The 17,329-nt window shown below is 41.3% G+C and overlaps 1 protein-coding gene across 2 annotated transcripts in view; it reads right to left on the bottom strand.

The window, feature by feature from the left end:
- The window catches only part of SATB2 (SATB homeobox 2), a 130,887-nt gene that overhangs the window by 66,670 nt on the left and 46,888 nt on the right, over positions 1-17,329 (bottom strand). For both annotated transcript variants that reach the window (XM_075153591.1, XM_075153592.1), the window contains 3 exons: positions 7,299-7,425; positions 5,016-5,139; positions 105-207 (listed from right to left, as the gene is read on the bottom strand). In XM_075153591.1, coding sequence (XP_075009692.1) covers positions 105-207; positions 5,016-5,139; positions 7,299-7,425 — 354 coding nt within the window. The remainder of the gene's footprint in view (positions 1-104; positions 208-5,015; positions 5,140-7,298; positions 7,426-17,329) is intronic.

Below are 17,329 nucleotides of genomic sequence, written 5' to 3'. Positions count from 1 at the left end.
CACTAATATTATTATAGCTTATTATCACTTTTACTTAAAGCAAATAATCTCAAACTGTCAGCAGAAGTTCAAGAACTTGGAAAGTCACAAAAAAATCAATTTACCTTTAATCTTCTTGTACTTTTTGTACCATCTCCCAAACTCCTGGCACTTGGTTGCTGACACATTGGCATAGTATGTGCTATTTACAATGGATGAAATCATACTCTGGAAGTATAGAAAGAAAAAGTGTTTTAAAATATCTTGCACAATTAGAAATCTTTTCCAGGGAAAGTGAATGACATGCGAGTGCACAATGATCATCCATTTGCGACTTTAAAACCAAAAGAATTGTCTGATGAGTACACAAAATTGGTTTTATTCTCCATTCTGTATTTCCAGACATAATTAAAATTAGAAAATAGTAATTATTATTTTGCATAATAATGCAAAAAAGATGCAGTACAAACCTAGACTGAGACCTGCAGCTCAGGCCGGGGGGCAGTTCCACTTTACTTTGTACTTGTGACATTACAATACCTAAACTTTAGTTGCATAACAACAGGCGGTGCCATGCTGGGGAACACATGCTCACTGCACCTGGGTGAGAACAAGCATGATTTAGCAACCAGATCCTAAAGGTAAGATTAGATGCTCCAGCATGCATAATCCAAATAATGCTTTTCAGATGTCTCTGTTCTGCTTCCAAATGCAGCGAGACCACACAGCCAAGAATTGGAGAACATCCGTGCTACTCGCTGCAGAACAACAGTTAGGCAAATAAGATAAATTAATATAATTTATAGAAACGTGTGATTAGCCCTTGTGTGAAAAATCAGCCAAAAGAGAAATTAACAGTGTCATTCAGAGTGAAGGGAACTACGCATACGACAGTGCAGAACAGCAAAAAACCACAAAAAAGCTCCACAAAACTGAAATATCACTTGCTTAACCACCACCCCTCTCTACTCCTTGTGAATTCCCTCTAAGCGACTCTTAGCACAACCCAACTGAAGCAGAGAGGAGCAGAGTTGTTTTGCAGCACCTGATACCCATAAAAATGATACTTTATACCTGGGATGCTTCTGCCCATAGGGTGGGAAAGAGCCTGGTTTCTGGTAGTTCTTCCTTTCTATTTTTTCCCCCTCTCTTCATCGATTCTATAGAAGGGGCATCTTTTTAACAACAACATTTTGCTTTCCTTTTTCCCCCGCTTGAACTCTTCCAGGGTCAAATCATTCCCAGCACGTCTAAATTTCCAGCAAGGAAATGCAATCTAACTCCACTAACACATGGGAGCCAATGCACCTTCTCCAGAAATGACATCTTCCTTATGCCCTCCTTCCTCACTTATGTCAAAGTTCAGAAAGAGCCCTGGCACATTGTATGACCTTTCTGCACAGAGATGAGAGCGCGAGGATGATCTCACAGCTCGAACAAGCTATTTACCGTAGGTCCAAGCTCTGGCCCAGGAGCTCCTGCAGGCTCTTGTGCAAAGTGGGATCTTGGCCATCTCTGGAAAGCTACAAAGCTTACGCATGGGCTTACTCGATTTTAAGAATGCCTTAAAAACAAAAACATCCCCTCCCTCTTCCTGATTTATCCAGCCTTCTACCCAATTCACTGCAATATCACAGGAGCCCAGCTGTTCCTGAACTCTTGAGTTTTTGGGGACTTAAAAAAATGTGAGCAAAACTGAGAGACTTAAGATAACTGGGTGGTGCAGATCAGTTTCAGTCTCAACAGGTAATTTCACTTTCAGTAAAGAGGCTCCTCTGCCTGTTCACTTTAACTTTTCCACTCGAAGGCTGCTACGGTGCGCTGCAGTAGAGTCGAAGGCTATGAAGTAAGAGCCTTTTTAAGTGGCAGCTTCAATTTCTAAAACTAAGATTCAATTTTCTAATTAAAATCAATATTTTGAGACATAAACCTAGCATTGTGGCCGTCAGCAGCAATTCTCCCCCCATAAATCCTCCCTTGCTCCAAGTCATTTTAACAAGCAATAGTATTCTGAAAGCTGACATGGAGATAGCCACTGTTAAGGAAGGATTTTGAACGAAGTTGAGCTGAGATAACTTGCCCTTTTTTTGGAGTCACTTTAGTTAAATTTCCAGTCACTAAGAAATGGTTGGGAAATTGTTTAGCTCTGTCTACATAACAATTTGTTTTTTCCCCTTTTTTTGTCCCCCTCAAATCCTCTAGTTCTACAATAAATCGACATTACTGAAATTGTAAGGCTATTAAATATCGCAAAATATATTAACCCATCAATCTTTATTTGAGAAAGCAAAGCTTAAACTAAATAGTAAAATCAAATAGTAAATCAACCATTGGTGAAAAATCCCAGGACAGATTCTCTTGAACTGCTTAACAGTAGAGCAGGGGAAGGAACCATAACAACTTTCAAACTACACATCCTCACTGTTAAATGGAAAGGAATCCTAGGGGTATTTCTGCTAGGAATCTTGATAAGTCTGCAGAAAGGAAATATTCATTCAGAAGAGAATGGCAAAAAAAATTTGACTAATTGCAAATTTCTAAATAATGCGTATTATTCCTGGGAAAATCCTTAAAGAAGGAATAGGTTATCTGAAGTAGCAGATATGTTTGGTATGTGTGCGGCCATGACAGCCACGTGGAATGAAAACTACTTAGACCAGGAGCTAAGAAATATCCACACAAAAAAAAAGCCAGTGCAGTAAGTTCAAGGAGAAAAATATGGGAAGTGCTCACATCCCAAGAAATCTTGCTCCAGTAAAGAGACAGAACTCATGGTCAGTGCTGAAATGAGTTACACAATATACAGGAAAGACAGAGGTCTCTATGCAAAGATGGAAATGCCGAAATAATTGGATTTCTTTCTGCCACACACACTCCCCCACCTACCCTCCTTCCCCCCTGCTTGGTTAACTGGGATTTATTTGTTTGAAAAGGAGCCGTATGCTAAGGGTAGCTAAGCTGCAGCCACATAATACACCTAGCAGAAAAAAACAGAACAATTTTAAATCAAAGTGAATGATTACATTTCCCATTAGTGGCAATCAGAATCCCCATCTGGGCTGCGTGGAGAGTCGGGCACTGAGAACCAGAGACGGAGCACCGTCGCTGGTGGGAGCGAGAGCTCCCCGCACTGCCCCTCTCCACTTCTGTACTTGAGGCACTGTGAACACATTAATAACCAGCAGCATTTACTCTGCAGTTTGACTCCTAAGAGACCACTCTGCAATTTGCTGCTGTCAATAATATATTAACCACAAGGGGGTTGTAATGACATTTCACATTTGGCACGATATTTTTTTAAAACTGATTTGGGAGAAGGAATTGTATTAGAGGCATATTCAGATGATGGTAATAGACAGCTCCTATACAACCTTCCATTGTATCTTTTGCATTTTGTGAGCCAAAACAAAAGAGACTGAAACTTTTTATGGCAATAATAACAATAATAATACAAGCTGCATTCTTGCAGTCCCAGTTCAAGGATTAGTCACTACTCAAGGGCACTTGCACCTGTGCTTAAAAGTAAGCAAGCTCAATTTTCTACAGAAGGATCTCCTTTTAGCTTTGTCCACTAAATAAGTAACTGGGGCAAGGACTTCTGCTGCTACAGTCCTGCCATCAGTAATTTTGTAAATATATTTCAGACTGAGGCTATAGAAGGAGCAAACCAACTGCAGCATTTCCACCTGGTAGGCTTTGAAACTGAAGTGGCAGGAAAGAGACCCAGACAACAAATTAATTCTGCATATGAAATGATGCATCGTTTAGTTATACTGGATATTGAAGAAGACTGGTCAGAGACAACCATATGCTACAACCATCATTAGCTGACCAGATTCCACAAATAATTCTATTTAAAGAAATTACACTTAAACTGTGTGAAAAGAAAAATACTTTCACATTCAACGCACTTACGCTCTGTGTGTATCTAGAGTCACTACTATTCCTTTAGTAAATAAGGCAAGTTACGTGGCTTTTCCTTACACAGCCTTTCCATCCCTGCTAGTTCTGCAGACCCAGCATGGCTAAAAAGATGAGGGACATGATTCCTACCAGTTGCAAAGACCTAAATTCTGCTCTGTATCTCACCTCTGTGCTTCCCCTGGAGTTGTAATCATAACAGTGAGGCAAATTTGTGCTGGTTATACATAAAAAGAATTCTCTTGGATCATGGAGGCTTTGGATCATGAATTGCAGGATGAATGTACAGTGCAATGCAAGACAGGCAACCACAGAAGAAAAAATGTTGGATACAGGCTAGCAAAGCAACAGATGTTTAGCAAGCAGGAATTACTGATGTTTTGACTTTTTAAAGATACAGTAGACAGATTTACCTACGATTCTAATAAAGTTTTTAGAAGGCAACGTATTTTTCACTCCTAGCAAAGTTACTTGGTCTGGGTGGTGAAGTGTTTTTCTGTTTTTTCTGAGAGGCAAGGAGGACTCAGTCATGAAAATTTTATTAATCTCTTGTTATGACAATCTGAAGTACAAATAGAACTCATGATATCTCTAGGAACCTGTGTCTTAGCGTCTTAAACATGCCATCACTGCCGTTTATAAAGCAGTCATGGAGAATGAGACTGAGGTTTTGTTCTTTTTTTAACATAATTACATATACATTTTTTGTTGCTGTTTCCTAGAAATTGGGGCACAAGTGTTAAAACAGCATACTTTTTATCATAGTTGGAGGCTGATGAGAGCTATCTAGGCCTCTGCTAGTGGGAAGAAGCAATTCAAATCTTGCATTTGAGGATCATTAGTTCTATTGCAAAAGGTTCAGAATGAAGAATTTACATCTCTCTGAACAGCAGGATAAAAACCAACCAATTCATTCATAATTTCCACCTGGCAACCCACTAAGAAAACATGGTATAAAGATACTTTCTCATATTAATTAGAATTTCTCCTTTCTAAAGAAAACAAGAAATTGATTTGGTATTTATGGAATCGTTTAGTCTAAGCCCTTTATTGAACAAATATGAGCTTTAGATCTTGTAAATCTGGCTTTCTCTAAGCCTGTTAAAAACACTGACCTGTGAGAGAGGGCATTCTTTGGCTAATGTGCTCTGATTCATCTCTTTGAGCAGTTCCTTTAAGGCATTGCGAACTGTGGCGTGGTTCCACTGCTCTGCTGGCAAGTCTTCCAACTTCGAACAACTGTTAAAACAGAAAGCAAAAAGTAGATAGAATCATCACCTTCATAGATGCTTACTCTTTGCATACAAGTGCTATAGACCTTTAAGCAGCGAGCACAACCTTGGAGGTTCCTGCTTAGCCAGTCCATCAAGGTGTTTCTCCCCTCCTTCCCTTCCCCACCAAGTCTGACTCCCAGAAGATGTGTAGTTTAACTAAAAGAATGACAGTACACAGCAGGAATAGCAGCTAATCCTACTATGATATGATATGTGTGCATAACCATTCGCTCTGGGGCCTGGTGGAGAGCAAAGAAACTGCGCAAAGCAAGCCCCAGAAATGGCTGGATAAAGCCATCCTCTCCAGACAAAGATAATTCTGCTGGGATAGAAAAATAAACATATATGCCACACCGTCACTAACAAAATCACTAAACAGTAAGGGCCTGCATTGTGTGGAGGCAAGGCTTTGAGCAGTGAGTCTGAAAAAATAATTTTATTTTATACTGGTTCTTATACTGCCCTCATCGCTGAAGTATCCGAAAGCCTTTCAGAAACACATTAAGCCATATGCCCAACATCTGTCACATGTAGTTCATCCTCACTTTCATTCTACAAGAATTGCACATGTAGTGAAGCTTTTGTCTTCACGTGACTTGTGCCTCTTCTAATTTAACAAGCTTATGGTCTATGTCTACATACATGGGGACAGACCAAAGAAGCACATCAGAAAGTTGGGAGAAGCTTGTCATTGCCATTCATGCCTGAAAAACTTAGTGCACGCTCTCCAATCAGCCTCTGAGGTGGTTCTGCCTTCTGCCTCTACAGCCCAGCTTTACCCTTAGAGTTGAAAGTTCAGTTGTGCTTCAGGAGTTCAAGTAGTCAATGACCATTTTTATCTCAAAGTCATGGGCTATCTTTTATTTACACGGCATCCAGGCATTCAAGCACTTTGAAGATAAAGAATGAGACCTTGATCTTGGGTTGACACCCTCCAGTAATACAGACTTGACAATAGGCTGCATGGACTCCTGGTAGCTCATACTTCTGAGGAGACGAGTTACTGCGCCCTAGCTTTATAGGCTGTAGATGCTCTTTTACAACTATGCTGTGGAGATGCAGTCTAGCCGAGAAATGATAACAGTATATAAAACCAAGGAAATGCCTGTTAGTGGGAATGGGAAACCCCAAGCCCCATCAGAGATATAACAGGAAAGAAATGTTGCAGTTTGGGAGGTTAACATCAGTGAGGCACCAACTACTTCCAAGTTCCAAACTGAACTGAACAGTTGGAGGGTATGTACCTGCCACCAAAGGACACAGACACACGTCCTGATGGACCCCTCTTCTGTTCAAGTCAAGCTTCAAAGAATTGTGGGCAAATTATTCCAGGCTGTCTGTCATTTTTGCCTCTTTCCTCTGACACGTCCTGGCCATAGAGCTACAGCAGACTGCGCAATGTAGGCTTACCAGCAGGTCTAGAGTATGCCATGCACTGCCAGGGACCTGCCACAACTCCTTACGCAGACATCAGTAACTATTTGAGGACTCTTTTGGAGGCCAATAGAGAGAAAGGGGGAGAAAAAGTGGGGGGGGGGGGAAGGGAGGGCAAGTAAGTGTAAAAGTATCAGGAGCTTTTGCTTTTCTAATCAGAATTAGCATTCAGGTAAGGAAAATATTTTCCAAATGCCAAATGGAGCTGCAGTAAGACATCCCTTCCTCATCTTCTTGCTTTTTCACTGGGAAGACCACTGGAGAAAAAAGGAAAGTCAACAAGATCCCCTCCTCCCCATCTCAGCAACTGGCAGTAGAAGACCTGGATTCTCACAATGCAGCCCCTGGAAAAAGGCAAGGAGTTTATTTTTTTGATACAATAAGGCCTTGAGAATCCATTAAATTAGGGATTGTGAAAAGGTCTGCCTTTAAAGGCCCCATATCTTTACTTGATTGAGCTGATGCCCCTCCCCCCTCTGCTACCATATTGCTACTTCAGAAAACATACAAAATCAGTTGGAACATGCACCGAAAAGCTGCCAGGTGACCCACCCTTCTCTTCATTTTTCTTTTCATTTCATCAAAAGACCAGAAATTAATGAAGACAGGATGTGCTAATCTCTGTAGTAACGCTGTAATCGACAGAGCAGCTCTGAGAATAGAGAAGGACAGATGTTCAGAAACACCCACCTTTGTAATTGGATTTTCAATGTCACAACATGATAGACATCTTGTAGCATGTCGGCTACTGTCGCATCTGGTGCATCAGTCACATAACTGAGAGGGAGGGGATTCCACCTCCCAAGCTTGATTATTCCTGAAAAGAAAACAAAAAATTCATACTTTATATTTTATTGGCCATTTACTAAACCCTTTGATAAGCTTGTTTGTTCATGAGATTCAAGATCTGCTTTGAGGTTTATTGCAGTCTTGCTCAAAAAGATGTGTTGTTCTGACTCCTGAAGCAAACAATGGGGAAGAGTAGGAATAGACTTTAAATTCTTAACAGAGAGTTGCTGACATGTTCCTGGCTCTTAAATTACTTCAAGGAAGCACAGGAGGCTTCCTCCTTTCACATCTTTCATCATCCCACTAAAGCCTAGTTCTCTAAGTTAGAACAAGCTTTAAATACTCTATAGTCCTGATTTTGCAGTCTACAAAACCCTTCAGTAAATAAATGCATTGGTTTTGACTTGAACAGGAAAATTCCTATGTGTGGGCTTTCAGCACACAGTTACAATCTAAGCATGGTACGATTCCCAGTGTGGATGGATGGCACTGGAAATCCACGAAGTGGGAAGAGTTCACTCCCAGCTACAAGTTGCACTATGCAGATGGTTGCTTTTCTTTGCGAAAAAAACAACTGCAAGCTGCTGACCGCAGATCCAAAATAGCATTTTGGGGGCGGGGGGAATGCTGTAAGTTCTATTTCTACTTCTGTTCATTCTTTAATAGGGATCATCACCTCTTCTGGATGAGCTTGTCACAAAGACTGTAAACTTGGATGGTAAACCATTTGGTGCAGAGGTATTATTTCTGTTTAGACAATTGCAGAGGGCCCACCCACACCAAAAACAATGACTAATACCCAGGAATGACTTCCAGGAAGACACCAAACAAAGAAAGCCACAGTGCCATCTTACATGACAGCAAAGCAGTTCAGCCTTGTTCTGCACTATTGCAACTACTGCTTTTATTCCCTCCTCCACCATGTTCCCATTGCCCCACTGTTCTGCTCACATAACTCTTCTCAGCGCAGCCCCACAAGACACCAATCACCTTTTCTCCCACTTGAACTGATGCCTTTTGAGGTCTGCTTATATACCTCTTGATCTTCAGAAAGATCATCTGTAACTCTACTGCCAGAAATACAGTAATAGGTGAGAAAACTACTTCCTTAACAGGAGCTCCAAGAACCCTCTCTGGCTATCTGAAGGATGCTGTGCCAAGAAACTTCAACTCTCTCCTCCTCACTTTCTACTCCCAGTTCTTCACCAGCTCTGGAACTAATCAAACTGAAATAAATGGCAAAGGCCTTTTATCCTGATCTCCCAAACACAATCATAAAATAAATACCACCCCTGAAACAGTGAAACAAAGCTTCTTGCGTAGAGACAATGACAGAACACGATGCTTACGGGCCCATGAAATAACTGCTATGGAGTATTTTTTTCCCCATTCCTACGCAGGTTGAGGAGGAAATAATTTTAGTACAACTCCTTCTCTGTAGCACTTAGATGTTTGCATTTACCATTGACGTATTGCTTTGCAAGGTATTCTATCACCACATATTGAAAGAAGCTCAAAGCAACCTAGCTCATCCTCAGTGGCACAAAATTTCACTGTAACATGCTGGTACAGACAGGCTAATATTTCAAGAGCAGATTAGAAAGCTTTTGGCAAGGGGAGAGCTTGTCCAAATGAAACAAAAAGTTAGTAAGTGTTGCTTGATATCCAATGCTTGAAAATGGGACATAAACAGAACAAAAACATTTAAATGATGCACTGTTTCAGTATTAAGATTTAACAATCTGGTGCTGAATATGCTGCAGTATAAATAGTGCCTGGACTCAGATCCAGTAGAGTAACACACAGAACTCATTCACAGCACCGTATGTCTCCGGTGCTGGCTCCTTGAGTCATATTCCACTTGCCAAGAAAAGCTGTTTTTCTTAAGGGGATAGTTTACTTAATGTTATCTCTGGTGACAACAAGAAATGCATATAGTACAGCATATATTAGTCATGAAATGAGCATCAAGGGTCCACTGAGTGAAATACATGCTGGGAAAACACAGTTTAGCTGCCGACTTCCTTCACCCCCTTCTGCTATATAATAAAGCAAAATCACCTAAAAATCCAGAAATCTATACCAGCTTCACAGAACACTTGGCTTCCTCTGTTTAACCACGCCAAGTTTTCATGTAATTGAAAAAATAAGCATCATATGTGCCCCATAAGTCACATCTAAATTGGTAATATTTTACAAGAGGCTTTATTTTTCATTCAATTAAGGAAAGCACTCAGAGAGCACACCATCTGCAACTGCTCGGGCCTGGCAATGCTGGCGAGAGACAAAGAGACAGTCGGGGGTCACTGAAGTTACCAAAGGTGTCCCCAAACTAAAAAAGTTTAAAAGAGAAAAACCACAGCGTAGCCACAGTGCACCATGGGAAATACTATGCAAATTGCTTTACAGGAAATGTCTGCTACTACTGGAAGTTAGGTAGATTTTTTTTTTTTTTAAATCCTCCTCTACAACTGGAGAGGAAATTGTTTTGGCTGGATTTAGACAAACACAGGTGTTACCATAATGCTGGGTGCCTCTGCACGTTAACACCTGCTGCGAGTCCTTTACTCTGTGTTACAGCACTGCTGATGTGCACTATTTTTTCAGCCGGTGTGATATGATGTGTGAAATTTTTTTTTTCCAGAGCACATTAAGCTGGTCCAAACGATAGCCAGAAGCCATGGTTTCCATCCAGCTCCTCAGCAGACTTCACAGGTGGTTTATTTCATGGCACCGACACTGTACTTACGGCAACTCTTGGGCTACATTTAGGAAGATGATGCCAGCTTGTTGAGCGAACGTATTCTCTGCACGCTGGAAGACATCTCTGAATGACTCCTCGGTAAAATCTGAGTAGACCAAAATTTTGCCCCTAAAAAGGTCCCTTCTCATCCAGGACTGGGTGTTTCTAGCGTAACAGCAACACCAAGATGAGAACAGCATGGTAGCAAGGAGTCACTTCCACACACACATTTTTTACTGTTCCTCTCATTGACTCCAAATGGTACAGCTTAGGCCTTTAAAGAAATCACTTTAACTGGCCTGACTGAGCTTTTATCCTACCACAACTGCAACTTGGGAGTGGGGACAGGAATGAGCAAAGGTCACTGTTATTAATGAATATACTACTGCTCCAGGAATATCACTCCTCTGTCAGCTCCAGACCTTCTCAAAATTATGTGTGGGTAACGCACAGCAGATCAGACTGCTCAGGAAACCCGAAAGCACATCTTTCATGAGTTCACAAAACTCTTCTGTTAATGAGTCTGGTTCTCTTTCCTCTATCAATGATCCTTCGGGACTCTTTTCCTGTAAGAGTTTTTTGAACGGAAAGTTCAACAGATTTCAAGGCTTGCACACACTCAAGCTTTGGAACAGCTCTCGAGAACTCATCTAGAAACAGTTGAATGCAGCCCAGGCCAGTCAGTCAACAAAGAGAATAAACAGCCCGAACAGTTTTCTCGAAAAAATTTTTTTCCAAAACGTATTTTAGAAGGGATTTTCTATCCATGCTGGCTGTAGGTTCTTGAATGCACATCCTTCTACAGACAGGTTTTTATTAAGTTTAAGCTTCAGCTTCATCAAAACGCAGATAAGGAAAAAAGATGGAGTAACCTAGTTTTAAATTTGCATAACTCCCTTTTCCCAGAAGAACACACTAGCAGCAAACTTCTGTGAGCTCGAGTGTCAGGGTCATACATAACAACCACTGCAATTCACTGCTGTCGTTCCACTTAGGCCAATGATGTGCCACCCTGCCAGAATGCCTTCAGTTTAGTTTCATTTAAAATGCAGCTCCTTTGCAGAAGAAAGTGATAACTACGCAAGTCAGAGCAGAACAATACGTTGAACAGAAGGCTTGACCAGCTATATCATGGCTGACCTCTATATCTAGCAGAACTTGTCACAGGATCTTCATGACCTTTATTTTACAGTGTCACCTGAAAGAGTGATGCATCCAAAGCACTGGGATTATTACTGGGACTTCACCCGAGTGAGATGTGAACTGAATGGATGCAAGGTTGGGGCTAAAGCAGACTTCTAGAATAACTATGTTAATCAGGAGCATAACAACAGCAAAAGGCAAAAAGCTGCTTTCCTGGAAAAGCACATCTAAGCCGGCAAATCGTTTTCATTATTATGTAGCTTATGCTGTCCCAGAAAATTATTTACCTATATGGGTTAGAAGCCTCATTTGTCTTTGCAAACAGAAAGATAGCCATACAGTACACTTGTTCTAAGAATGCCACATCTGGGGTTTAGGATATATATATGATAGTCTAGCTATGACACTTCCTGGTCATAAACAGAATGAGGTCCGAGTCCTGCATCTCCCAGTCACCTGCACAGTTAACTTTTTATCTGGATAGTCCCACGGGAATTCCTGGGGCATCTCATGGACATTTCAATACATCACTACTGTAAAATCAAACTCTTAAAATAGGGCATTTTCCAAATTCCTTTTTGCAGCTAACCAGAGCAAACAGGACCAGAACATGCCTCGCGCTGTCACTGGCTCCCTTCACAAACCATCCCCTGCTCCCACATGGTTAGACTCCTGATTTCATCTTTCACAAATTATGAGCATACCCGAGTTCCATCTTAAATGGATACCTGTAGGAGGGTCACACAGCATTAATGCAATTTATTTAAAATGCTAATCTGCTAGGGTTAAAATTAAGTCACGGGATCAAATGAAGAACATTTTGGATGTTCCTATTAGCATCACCACCCCCACCTCAACATTTTTCTGGAGACAGCTACAAAATGAATCATGAGTAATACTTGCCCAAATATGTACAGAGAGGGAAAGAGAAGTTCTTAGTTCTTTGGCTAAAGAGGAAAAGGAGGATAGCAGAGAATACTGATTCCTTACCAAACATTGAAAAGCACTTGTCAACACTAAGCTGACAAACTATTTGAATCCCTGATGCACAACACCACACCAAAACCTCTCATTTTCTACAGCATAAGCAAATGTAACCTGCTGAGACTCATATAGGGTGAGGTATTAAAGCAGACAATTGCTCTCCTTGTGGATTGACGGACACAGTCAGGCTGGAAACTGGAGAAGCACGAAGCTTGTTTCTTACACTACAGCTCCATGTTCTAACGCCAGGTGAGCGCTGCTGCAGACTGTAGCAGTACAAGTTACATACAGCTCAGGCAAGAACGCGTGCCTGTACAGTCAGACACAGCAAACAACACGGCATTTATGTGAGCTTCAGAAAGGCAGAGGGAATAGACAGTGCCCAACCCAGCAGAAGATCTCCTGGGCTTTATTTACCCCTTCAAAATGTTTTCAGCAAATTGGATTCTGCAGAGTTACACCGGACCAGAGCCGTGCCTCACGTGGCTGTAGCCGTCCCAGAGCTGTACTAGATGTCCTAGCGTTCGCTTCCCTGTGTCCCAGGATCACAGTCTGAGAGTGTCCGACTGCAAACACAAGGCTGGATGAAGAACGCAACTGTCGTTCGCTGCCGTGCTGTGAGTTCAGTGTAATCATTTTGTTTAAACATCTTACTTTTTAACAGCAGCTCTTATCAACACAACAGAAACTCAGGAGAAACTGCAGATTAGCGTTAGCACCCAAACACTTCTGATTCCTTTTACAACTCCAAATGAAAGACCTCAGTAAAACACTGAATAAAACCCCCGCTTCCAGGACCATCAAGTCATTTACCTACCAGCCACTACTGACAGGGCCCCCCTACAAAACGGGTAGGCTCTCGTGACGTTGATTGCATCTGTTTATCCTCTTCAGAGGCATCTTGTCCCTATGCTATAGCATGTAATTTTCCTTTGTTCAGCTGTGCTTTGTTACAGAAATTAAAAACTGCCTGTTCCATGTAATAAGTACATAGAATTATTTATCCATAAATCAGTTTGGAGGAAATCACTACCCTGCAGTACATAACAACTCGGCCTGTGTTTCTAACCTGTGCCCTGGCTGTAGCATATCATCAAACTGTAACAACATAAAGGCATAATTTGTAGTTATTATTGTTAATCCAGCAAAGTGAATGACTTTTCAAGCAGAAAGGAGAAAAAAGCAACGGGAACAATTAAAAAACCCCCTGATTATATTAATTGTTGTATTATATTTTTGAGCTGCCTTTTGTAGCTCTGATGGCAATTTAAAAAAAATTATACTGTCTTTGCCCATCATTATAAGGGTGCCCATATTATTCTACTGAATTTCAATCAGTGACATATTGGGGTAATAGATGGGAAAAATAATCAGCATAATCCTCCCCTGCACTTCTAAAGCGCCTTTCATCAGAGGATCCCAAAGCACTTTAAAAACATTAATTAATTAAGCTTCGTAACATCCCTGTGAGGTGGCACTGTACTATGCCAATTGACATATCAGTGATTTAGTGACTGAAAGCACACAATGAACATAATCCTATGTTTATGCCAATACAAAAGAATCCCCCTCCTTCCTCATTTCAGTCCATAATAAATAATTCAGTGAGAGAACAGGAATAAACTATGTGATTACACTGTGATGTACACATCCACAAATCAACAGGAACACCCACACTCCCTGAATGACGAACACTCCACCCCAGCTCGTCAGACTTGTGCAACTTCAGGGCTCTGCACAAAAGGGTGACCTTCACCCAAGGGGAAGGCACGGCCGAGCTACCCGAAGCTCTGGCAGCACAAAGCCCCTTGTACTGCTGTTGCTGGAGGTCTTTGCTATTGCTATTGCTGTTTTAAAACGCTGTCATAAACTATGGGTACCAACGGTGCTTTACAGAATGAAATTTTGTGGTGCAACAACGCATCTACGAGCTGGTCAATTTAAACACTCATATCTAGCCTTTCAGATCTGTATCAATATGCAGACTTTAATATAGCCTTTGTATTTATATCATTATATATGATATTTATATGATTACATATTAAAATGTTCATAGAAACATGGATATAAGTAACTGTCAATAGAAAGACTGTTAGTGTTACGAGGTTTAATTGCTGAACTTCAGAGTACTTTCACAGATGAAAATTGCTTTGATATATGAAGCTTGGTTTGAGTTTTTAATTTTTTAAATACTAGTGTTGCCAATTCCTTTCCTCCAGCATGACTGTACTCAAGTATTTGACTTAAATAACATAGACCAAACAGTTTGATGCCTTGTAATTCTACATATCGGGTTTACATTTTACTGTAAAAAGATTGTGCCTCATGTAATAGATGCTGCTTCACATTTGGGAAACGTTATGTGAGGACCCTGACTTTTATTAGATTAATTTAATATAGGCACTAAGTTACTAGACTAAATTAATAAAGATCTAAAAAAAAAAAAAAGGGGGGGGGGGAGGAGAGAGAGAGAACAGAATGAACCCACAAATTAAATAAAATTTTCTGAAGCTTGTTATTTTGGAAGTCTTTATTTAATTTTCCAACCCCCTATTCTGTTTGAAAAAACAGCCAATAATTGGTAAGGAAACAGAAGGAAAAAAAAAAGGGTTGATGTTATTTACTGCAGGGGATTATTTTTAAAACTGTTATATGATAGAACATGAATACCTCAAATAAATAGAAGGGTGAGGAAGCACAGGAGGTACAAAATATTACAAAAAAAGTGTTTTTTACATTTTTCTGTCTTACTTTTAAAACTATTACCTCCATTGAGGAAAACCACATTTAGCCCTGCATAACATCTCTCTTTTGGCATTTTTGGGATAAGTCTGCACTTACCTTGGACAGCAAGAAGTAATACATGAATAAAGAGAGAGAAGTCCTCTTTTTCTCTCTTTTGTCTGAGAAAGAACCACTCCTTTAAACATCACTTCCATGGCATGAAGTCTTTTCAGTCATGAAAATCATGACAGAAAGGCTACTGCACCCAGGATACTAAGCAGCTCTTAGCAGTGGCCCTTCATAACCCTGTCAGCCTGGAGCTCAGCTTTACCCCCCACCAGGGTGTCCTCTCCTGAGAGGCACCATCACACCGGGGCTACTTCTCCCAGCAGTATTATTCAGTAGCCCACAGGGTTGCAGCACCCGCTCCTTCACTAACATCATCCCCACATAAAGCCCAAAGCATGGCACTCTCCCCATTTTTGCATGAAATTACTGTCTTTTCGGCAACTTCTACTCTTATGGTAAGATCCTTCCCAGCTCAATCCTGGGAACACTTGAGCTTGCTCAGCTGCACAGGAGCAAAGGCTGTGCCTCTCCCAGGGAGCAGTGGCTGCTCAACACCTTTGAAATCCAGATCACGAGTGTCACAACTCAGCCTATTCACTGATCAAAGAGCTTCCTTAGCTACTGCCATGCCTGGAGGTTTGCTTTGACATCTTAAAACCACCGCTGTTCCTTGTGCTGTGGACAGCACCTGCCTCTCTTTGAGTCCCAGGCTCCCTGGCAGAACACCGGCTGCTTCTCTGCCATCCCCCAGCCTGGCACCGGGACCCCGGCTCCTGTCTATAATTCAGTGCCTCCCAGAGAGCCAGCATGGGCAGACACTGCTAGTGAGGACCTGTAACGTGCTTCCACCTCAGCTGAAAATTGGGGCTTTAGTGTATTTGCCTCAGTTGCTAAGAAACCTGAATGCACGTGTACTCAACAGGTGGTGCTTTTCTCCACTGCATGTGTTTCTTTAACAGCCACAAATGATGCCTGGATCATCTCACCCCAAATCCTGCACTCGGTGACTGTATTGCCACCTCATGACCTACAAGGGGCTGCCCGTGAGTAAAAGGACCAGAACTTTACACAAACATTTGCTTTCCAACCTCCTCTGTCAGGTTCCTGCCAGCCCAACGCCCCTGACACAACCTGCCTCACTTGTCCTCCAGCAAGGAGGACAAGGCATCTGAGTGGACAGCCTTTAGTCCCCACCCTGCAGAAGCCTTTCTTGGATTTTATATTGTGATGTTTTCGAATGGAGAAGAGAGGGAGAAGCAGAAGATGTTTTCCTTCTTTGGGGAAAAACCTGTATCTGTTTTTAAAAAGGTGCCAGTGCCTCAGACTCCTTCAGTTCACCCAGCTTCCATGCTCGCCTATAAGCTTCACGCGGAAAGACAGCCCACTGAGCAGGAAAAAAGCACAATAACATGGCATTGCAACTGAATACATAAAACACATTTTAAAGGTTATAAAAGAGCATTGCTAATAGGACATTGTAGAGGCTAATAGGCTTAGAATTAAGCCTACGGACATTGTTTGGCCTTGTATGAATCTGAATATCCTGCCTACTCAGAGTAACACAGCTACAGAGAGCACAGAAAGTCTGGCTCAGACTGCAGACATACAGTAGCCAACTATCTTTGTGTTGAGTCAACTACAAGTAGATTTGAAAATTCATGGGTCTCAAGTCCAAAGAAAAATAAGGACACACAGCATGCTGTGCTGCACAAACAAACCCCTAAACTGAATGCAGATTCATATTCTGGCCTATGTAGTTTAACAGCTTAATCTCTTTAGTTTAAGATTTGTGTCTTTTGGGGTTTTCCTTACGCTGTACAAAGATTAGCAGAACGTTTTTTCACTAAATTACTACTTTTGGCTTGCCTTCTGTCTTTTCTTTCCTCCCACCAGACATTCAGTTCTTGACGTCCATGAAAAAATACAACACGAACAATTGAAGAACTAGTAGCATCTAACTAGCATCTAACTGCAGCATCTAACCAGCAGGATAGAAAAGCATGTATTGCTGAGGAAAGAGATGGATTGAGGGACTTTGCTGAAAACCCCAAACAACAACTACTTCCACTAATTCAACATGAATGCAACATGCGAAGACACGATTGCTGTTACCTCTGCAATTTGACTCAGAAGCCCTTTGCTCTCTGTAGCTGCATTATTGTAAGAGCATATCCAGTCCATACAAAACAAAGCAATGTCCATAGGCTTCATCCTAGTATCTTTAACGACATTCAGTTAAGAACTAGATCCACCACAAAGCAGTTAACAA

This window comes from Calonectris borealis, chromosome 6 (genome assembly GCF_964195595.1).
Source record: "Calonectris borealis chromosome 6, bCalBor7.hap1.2, whole genome shotgun sequence".
NCBI classification, from domain to species: domain Eukaryota; kingdom Metazoa; phylum Chordata; class Aves; order Procellariiformes; family Procellariidae; genus Calonectris; species Calonectris borealis.
This window is presented reverse-complemented; position numbering and strand designations above follow the sequence as displayed.